We start from the raw sequence: 8,036 nt of genomic DNA on the forward strand, positions 1-8,036 counted from the left end.
CCTTTTGGACCTTCTACAAGGTTCTAATACTGCAGCACTCCTTTTGGACCTTCTACAAGGTTCTAATACTGTACCACCCCCTGTGGACCTTCTACAAGGTTCTAATACTGCACCACCCCCTGTGGACCCTCTACAAGGTTCCAATACTGCAGCAGCCTCTGTGGCCCTTTTACTGCAGTCTGGCATTACATGTATTTAGCACACATATTAGTCCCCTAACCAGTAACTAGTACTGTTGCAGAGGGACCACTAAACTAGCAGAGCTTGTTATTATCATTACATTGTTGCTTTATAAATGACTGTTTGAAATTTTCCTTCTAGATGAGAATTCTGATAAAATGAACCTGCGGCCAGCAAAAAGCATGGATTCCCTCAGCTCTGTCCCATACACAGCAGAAGGTTAGTAAAAGAGGGTTCAGAACCATGACATGGTGAACAACAAATTGCTCATTCCTCCCAATTGTGATGTTTTAGGTATAGTTGGAGTCTGGTCCCTCAGGGACCCCAACATTGAGGCCCCCTCCCCCACAGAGTTATATGTTTTGTTCTCATCCACCTTAAGGGTTTCTTGCTCTATGAGACCCCCTCAAAATTAGGATCCCTTCCAGTAAAGTGACTGACGGCTCTTTCTAACACTGGATTGTGCCAAGGAAGGGATTGTTGGTGTTAGGTTTGCTTTGAGCTAAATTATAAAAGAATAAATCATAGAACGCTCATCAGATATAAGATTAAAGGTCAATTCTACCAAGAAAGTATGAAAACCAGACTGGACTCACCCAACACCCCCTTTAGCAAAGCTCCCCAAATACTTGATAATGAAATGTTTATTTCTGCTCGCAGCTAATGATTTGGACCAACGCGGCCTCACAAGGAAGTCAGCTAAACGCCAAGTCCCTCTTCGACGAGAAAGTCTTGGGTCTGAGTCCAAAAAAGACAACGCCGGGTTTGAACTTTCTGATGCCAGCGAGCAAGCTCAGGCAGTGGAAACCAACAATGGAGACTACGAGGAAGAAGGCCAAGCAAAATCAGAACCAACAACACCAAAACCAGGAAGGGCTTCCATGGTGACAACGCCACAGGGCAGATCACCCAAGACCAACCGAAACCGAGCAGAGAAATGTGTGGGAGTCCACATCTCTGGACCCTTCTCTGTTACACTTCCCTTCCACATCACATCAAACCTTTCTCGGCTGACCAGAGGGATGGAGTGCCCAAGTCTGAACTACTCTGTCCTCCACAAGAGTTCTGAGAGGCTCTTCCATCCAGAAGGACACCTTTACATGGGCAGCAGCGACACCGACAAAGTCAGGCTAACTATGGTGTCTCACATTGACAAGGAGAGGAGCCAGCCAATAGGTGATCTTCACTTCTCAGACAGTTTAATAATGCATCTTCAGTTAGTAATAGGAGCATACTTACTATTTACATACCTTGATATTCTTTTATTTCATTACTAAATAAACTTTAGTATAAACCCGAAAATGCCAAGAGAAAATTTGGTTTATACTTGGGTCACACCAGTAGATGGCACTGTGTTCTCATGCAAGGCATATACCAAACTTGTCTGAGAACACCTGATCACCTGACTTGTTGTCTGAGAACACCTGACTTGTTGTCTTAGAACACCTGATCACCTGACTTGTTGTCTGAGAACACCTGACTTGTCTGAGAACACCTGACTTGTCTGAGAACACCTGACTTGTTGTCTGAGAACACCTGACTTGTTGTCTGAGAACACCTGACTTGTCAGAGAACACCTGACTTGTCTGAGAACACCTGACTTGTTGTCTGAGAACACCTGACTTGTTGTCTGAGAACACCTGACTTGTCAGAGAACACCTGATCCCCTGACTTGTTGAGGACTCATTTGGTCTACATGCAGATCCTCTCATTGCATACGTTATCAGCTTAATTGTTTAGCTGATATTTTAGTGTTTAGGACTAGGTTAACCTTTTGAGGTAAGGTAAGTACTAGATTTAGGGTTATGGGAAACAAAGTAAAGGCTAGCACAGATTTCAGATAGATTTCAGATGATTGTTGCTGGAAACAATCTTTTGTGATAATTTCCAGTGCCCATTGAAGAAACAAGCACTAAATACACATCCCTATTCTGTTTAATGGACCTTCTGGTCAGGGTCTCCTCCTCCTTGTGTGTCCCCTATTTAATGTACAGCGCTGCATAATATGTTGGGGCTATATAAATACTGTGTATTATTAATAATAATAATAATTGGTCAATCATCATTTCACCAGGGCGGATAGATGAATGATGTTGGGGGGGACCACTGTACACGTCAGATTTTCATCTATCATAAAACTTTAGGTGTTGGAGTTAAGGGGAGGGATAAACTTTGTGGTTCCATAACAAGAAATGTTGGGTCTGGAAAGATCTTTAGGAAGAAATGTCAGATAACCCATGATGTCGTTTTCACTGTTTCTTGTGCAGAATCCACGGTTAAAGAGATTGAGCAGAAAACTGAGACAAATCGAATGTCACTGGAGGTCCAAGACACATTTTCTTTTCTGGACAGCCAGGACTCAAATCCAGATGAGACTAAAACCGTCTGTAAAGCTGAGGAGGAAAAACCCACAGAGAGAATAGCAGAATATGCGGCTGACAGCGAAATACTGCAATATGACCTGCAACATGACATTCAGGCAAGCCTTGGACCCAGGAGAATTGCTAGCTCTTCTGTTCAGACCACCTGTATACAATAGATTGTATTTTACAATATGGTATCTAGTACTAGTTCATTTATCCCAAAGATCTCAACAGGATACTTCAAATCTCACGGTGGGGCTTCTGTAATAAGTATAAAATCACCAAATATTAGGGAAATTGTAATAGAGGTCTATACATGGAGATGGTGGTCACCATGAAGATATGGAAATGTAAATGCAGTCACATTATGAATAGGTGTTTTTCATGAAGTTAAATATAATTGGTAATATTTCCATCAAAATGACAAATGGTCAGAAATTCTTAATAGTATGAGCAGTAGGTAAGTGTCAGAAAGAGGAGAATGTTGCATATGTTTTGATGAAATGCTGTTACTTTAGTTATAACCTAGGGATTAGGAGAAAAGTTTCGGAACTCATTTTACAAGCCCTATATTACTTGGTAGATAGACTTAATTATAATCTTTTCTTGTCATCTAGATGGAAGAATTTTCTGTAGAGCCGCCCCAAGATGATCCATGTACAGAAGATGAGTCAGATCAGATGTACTTTACTCCAGCAGGATGTTTGGATGATGACCCATTGCAGGATTGGCATGACAGCTTAGAAGATGTTTACCTGAGTGCTTATGATGACCTGAGCCCCTTATATGAAGAAACAAATGATCATTCCGAGCTACATAAACAAGGAGAAATTGAACAAACCAAGACGCTTACAGAGAAAGAAGAAAATGACAAAACTACTGGATCTCCGATTCCAACCACGGATGGACAGAAAGAAGCTCTGTGTGATACCCAAAAGGCTTCTAGCCAACCAGACATGGTCGATGAATCAAACAGCCAGAAAAATGATGATAAATGTGATGTATTTAATAGCACTATACCAGAGGTCATTTGTTCTAGAAAAGAATCAAACTGCTGTACACAAAAGGATGAGATAGTTTATGTTCAGGATGGTAAAACGGTTAGGGAGTCAGTGGAGAATTCTAGTTCTGGAGATGTAATTCCTGGTGACATTTATGAGGACCAAGACCGTGTGGAGAGTGAAATCCCAGTGGAAACAATTTGCACAAAGGATAATGCACCTGAGTCAGAAGCTATGTTATTCAATTTGTGTTCTCCAAATGTACTTATCTCTCATTCTTCTGACAAAGACATTCCATTGGTGGATACATTTAATAGTGAGACCTTGGGCTCTCCAGAACAGCAGGAGACGGATCTTTACAATGAGACGGTGCTACTGATTATTCAGCCTACTGCAATGAAGTTGGATCTTCCAGAAGTACAGAATACTCAATATGATGATGAAAATGTTCCGCTGGTACATACAGACACATTGAAGAACTTGGAATCTTCTAAACAATATGACATTGAAAACTCTGAGATAGTCCAAGTTGGTTTAGAATGTGCTGAAGATTTAGAAGTTGTAGAAGATATTATGGCACCAAAGACTATTAAGAATACAGAAGAATCACGGTTCTGCCCATCAGACAGCTCAGTGCTTGAAAATCCCCATCGAATAACTGAGAATAGAATAAACATGGCAGAAATTATTTTGACAGATATTTTTCCTTTGCCGAACTGCTTGGACACACCTGAAGACCAAGCCTTGGAAAAACAAGAAAGTTCTCTGAAAGAACACGCATCTATTAATGGGAACCAACTGCAGGACACTGAAATCTCACAGGGTGACCTATGTTCTGAGATGATACAAAGTGATTATTTACCTACGACCCTGGAGGCTAATATCATTCAGGGTCAAAATATTGACCATTATGGATCTAGTGAATTGAAATCACAGGATAGCCAAATCTGTTCTTCCAATGATAATAAATTATCAGACCCCACTAAGTGTCCGATCACATCAAGAAACACAGGAGTTTCCAGCATTAACCCTGATGGAAGTGTGACTATGAAACTGGCTTTCACCACAAATAGAGTACATCAAGTCAAATCTGTGCCAGTAGTGCCACCTAAACCGCAGTTTGCCAAGTTGCCCCCAGCTCTTAAAAGTAAACTACACACTTCTTCCATACTGTCCACAAGCAAAGATAACACAAAGTCCCCCAAACCAGGTGAAGCTGCATGCTCACAGTCTACAGAAGCAGGAAGCGACTGCACCCCAAAAAGAAGATCTAGCTGGAGGAATGCCACCAGTGTGTCCTTTGATACAGCAATGACTCTAGCCAAAGAACGCCAACAATCCCAAACTCCAGTTAGGCGCATGCAAACATATTGTCTTGGTGATTCTTCTGATGTTCTGGACTCTAAGATAGAAAACATACCAAGCTTTCCCAAATTTACCATAAAGGCAGCCAGCAGCAGAACACACAGACCCCTTAGTTGTATGTCTCTGTCTTCTGTCGAGGCTGAATTTAGAGGAAATACCTTCCTCCAGCAAGATCCAAACAGTTCAATACATGGAGCCCAATCTCTATTCCAGCAGGAAGCCGAGGCCTACACTAAGGAACTTCCCCAGCGGAACCGCCTGAGCATGCCAAGGTTGGGCCGGCAGTCCAGTGATGATGTTCACATACAAACGAGTTGTCACCAACGTCGGTCCTTGCTCTGAATATCAAATCATGGGACTGGTATACCATGAGCCATTGGCGGGAATCTCTAGAGGGTTCATATGACCCCCTCAGTTGGGCAATAAATGATCTCACAGTAAAGGAGTGATGAGCTCTGCGGTGGTGGAAAGGACTGCTTGGAGTTCATTAATAATTCTTGTCTTTAATTGAACTGCTTTGAATGTACATTACTTTAATCCTTGTCTGATTGAAGCCATACATTTATATTTAGTAAAAGGAAATTCACCTCTAGAAAGCTCATCAAATAATCTAGAAATGGGTGAAGACATCTCTCCATTATACCTGGCCATCCAGCATAGAAATATCAGTGTGTAACCTGTATGTAGAAGAGGGCTAAGCAATAATAAATGTTTGGAATCACTAAACGTATCTAGTGATCTATGGTCTGTACATGATTCCACCAATATCAATTAAAGAAGCATTACCTACAGTGTGACTATATATAGTTGTGCTTTGTATATAGTGGGGTATATGTATGGGGGTATATATGGGGGGTGACTATATAGTAAGGTATGTATATATATAGTATAGGGGCACCGCGTAGTATAAGAGTAATATAGTATAGGGGCACCGCGTAGTATAAGAGTAATATAGTATCGGGGCACTGCGTAGTATAAGAGAGTCGTAGTATAGTTTAGGTGCTCGTTTTGCTGCCCCCTCTCTATAAAGCCAGTATTACCCCAGGTACAGTATGATGGCACAATTATAGTACTCCCCTGACCATGTACCGGTGTCTTTTCTCTAATGTTTGTGTTTTTCCCAAGGAACAGTAGCGACAGGTGAAGACCCTACTAGCGTTGCCATAGCCAGTATCCAATCAGCTGCCACATTCTCTGATCCAGCTGTTAAGTATGTTTTCCGTGCAGAAAGTGGAGGCACCCAGGTAGGTGATTTTACATCTCTGTGCATTTACTTGCTAGTATCTGGGTGCTGGGTATCCTGCAGACTAACATGGAACCCATACATGGAAGAAAAGGAAGTTTTAAACTATTTCAGCTGTGTTTGTCTGGCAGGTGATGTATAGAGTCATCCAAGTAGCAGAGGGTCAGTTGGATGGACAGACAGAAGGAGCTGGTGCAATCAGCGGGTTTCCAGCAGCACAGTCAATGACACAGGTACATTTCACAGGGATTGTTTGCATAATTCATCTGTATCTTCTATGCACTACCCCACGACCACTTCACTCTGTCCTCTCCAGGCGGTCATCCAGGGTGCATTCACTAGTGATGAGGCAGCTGATACAGACACTTCAACCACTGAGACGCATTACACCTATTTCCCCACCACAGCCGTGGCAGACACCAGCACAACAGTGGGCACAGGAGGCACAGCAACCACAGTTGTGACAACTCAGAACAGTGAGACTCTACTTGGACAAGCTGCCTCGGCAGGTACTAACATTACTATGCACTTTCCCCAATGTGGTCGGTTAGTATACTTTTCTCACAGTTCTCTTCTACAGGTCAGTTCTTTGTCATGATGTCCCCTCAAGAGGTACTCCAGGGAGGTGCCCAGCGCTCCATTGCCCCCAGAACCCATCCTTACTCACCGTAAGTCTGCTTTTCCTGGTAAAGAATCCTTTAGGTGTTAATTTCTTTGATATAATGTGTCTCCCATCCCAACCAGGAAATCAGATGGTCCACGCACCACGAGGGATGAGAAGAGGAGAGCACAGCATAATGAAGGTACAACATATAGAGATTGGAATGGGAGCATATAATATGACCAATACGTCTGGCCAGTGTTAGGTTCCCTAGGAAGACATTAGGGCAAATGTGTAAAGGGCCCCTTTACTCCCGATTCCTGCACACATTCCTGTGTTCCCCATACCAGTCATAATCCCATTACCCCTCGGAAACTCAAATTTTCTGCATAGAAAGGTTTTCCTAAACCCACCCACTTTGTTCCCTTTTTTCAGTATCTGGCTTTCTCTTTTTTATTTGTTTTCCAGGTTTTAATTAAATTGAGGATAGACCAAAACATAATTAATTAGTAATGATTTCTGTCTGTTCTGTTAGTGGAACGTCGCCGGAGGGACAAGATCAATAACTGGATTGTTCAGCTATCAAAGATTATCCCTGATTGTTCCATGGAGAACACAAAGTCTGGGCAGGTATGGGATACATTCACCCTTCTCATACAATATGTGTAAGGAAAGCTGGCCTGGGGCGTGGAGCCTCTTTTAGGTTGGATGTTGGCGCGTTAGCAGACTGGAATATTGTGGGTAGCCATAGCAAATGTCTGATACAAGTTCTGCTTATTGAAGAGCCATTCACTTCATCCATTCAGTTTCTAAATATATTTTGATGTGGCTGGTAGCCACAGTGTATACAAAATACCTCCAGTAATTCCCGTGCTTTTCCCCCATCTGTCTCCAAAGTAATCCAAAATGATTTGCTTAATATCAGTTCTATAGGCATATCAGAGCTATAGGCTGCACATCCTAAATGCTTCCAGCGTCCCTTTCCTGTGAACTGCGCTCTTTGGGTATGTATAACGTATAAGGTCTGTATACATGCCGCCAGACTAACTTCTGTCTCTTTGCAGAGTAAGGGCGGTATCCTTTCAAAAGCATGTGATTATATCCAGGAGTTACGACAAGGCAACATGCGTCTGGCTGAAGAGCTGCAGAGTCTGGAGCAGCTGCAGATGGACAATGATCTTCTGAGGCAGCAGGTGTGTGTTATGGCAGCAGGTGTGTGTTATGGCAGCAGGTGTGTGTGTTATGGCAGCAGGTGTGTGGTGTGTTATGGCAGCAGGTGTGTG

General features: G+C 42.6%; 2 protein-coding genes across 2 annotated transcripts in view; both read left to right on the forward strand.

Annotated features, from left to right (window-relative positions):
* The window catches only part of ARHGAP30 (Rho GTPase activating protein 30), an 18,648-nt gene extending 12,948 nt beyond the window's left edge, over positions 1-5,700 (forward strand). Inside the window, exons 9-12 of the mRNA XM_072429021.1 lie at positions 322-399; positions 841-1,356; positions 2,448-2,659; positions 3,161-5,700. Coding sequence (XP_072285122.1) covers positions 322-399; positions 841-1,356; positions 2,448-2,659; positions 3,161-5,251 — 2,897 coding nt within the window. The 3' untranslated portion in view covers positions 5,252-5,700. The remainder of the gene's footprint in view (positions 1-321; positions 400-840; positions 1,357-2,447; positions 2,660-3,160) is intronic.
* Positions 5,701-5,796: 96 nt separating this feature from the next.
* USF1 (upstream transcription factor 1) overlaps positions 5,797-8,036 on the forward strand; it is a 4,213-nt gene continuing 1,973 nt past the window's right edge. Inside the window, exons 1-7 of the mRNA XM_072429022.1 lie at positions 5,797-6,153; positions 6,284-6,385; positions 6,469-6,661; positions 6,733-6,820; positions 6,897-6,955; positions 7,289-7,383; positions 7,818-7,946. Coding sequence (XP_072285123.1) covers positions 6,287-6,385; positions 6,469-6,661; positions 6,733-6,820; positions 6,897-6,955; positions 7,289-7,383; positions 7,818-7,946 — 663 coding nt within the window. The 5' untranslated portion in view covers positions 5,797-6,153; positions 6,284-6,286. The remainder of the gene's footprint in view (positions 6,154-6,283; positions 6,386-6,468; positions 6,662-6,732; positions 6,821-6,896; positions 6,956-7,288; positions 7,384-7,817; positions 7,947-8,036) is intronic.

The sequence above is a fragment of the Pyxicephalus adspersus genome, chromosome 12, assembly GCF_032062135.1.
Source record: "Pyxicephalus adspersus chromosome 12, UCB_Pads_2.0, whole genome shotgun sequence".
NCBI lineage: Eukaryota > Metazoa > Chordata > Amphibia > Anura > Pyxicephalidae > Pyxicephalus > Pyxicephalus adspersus.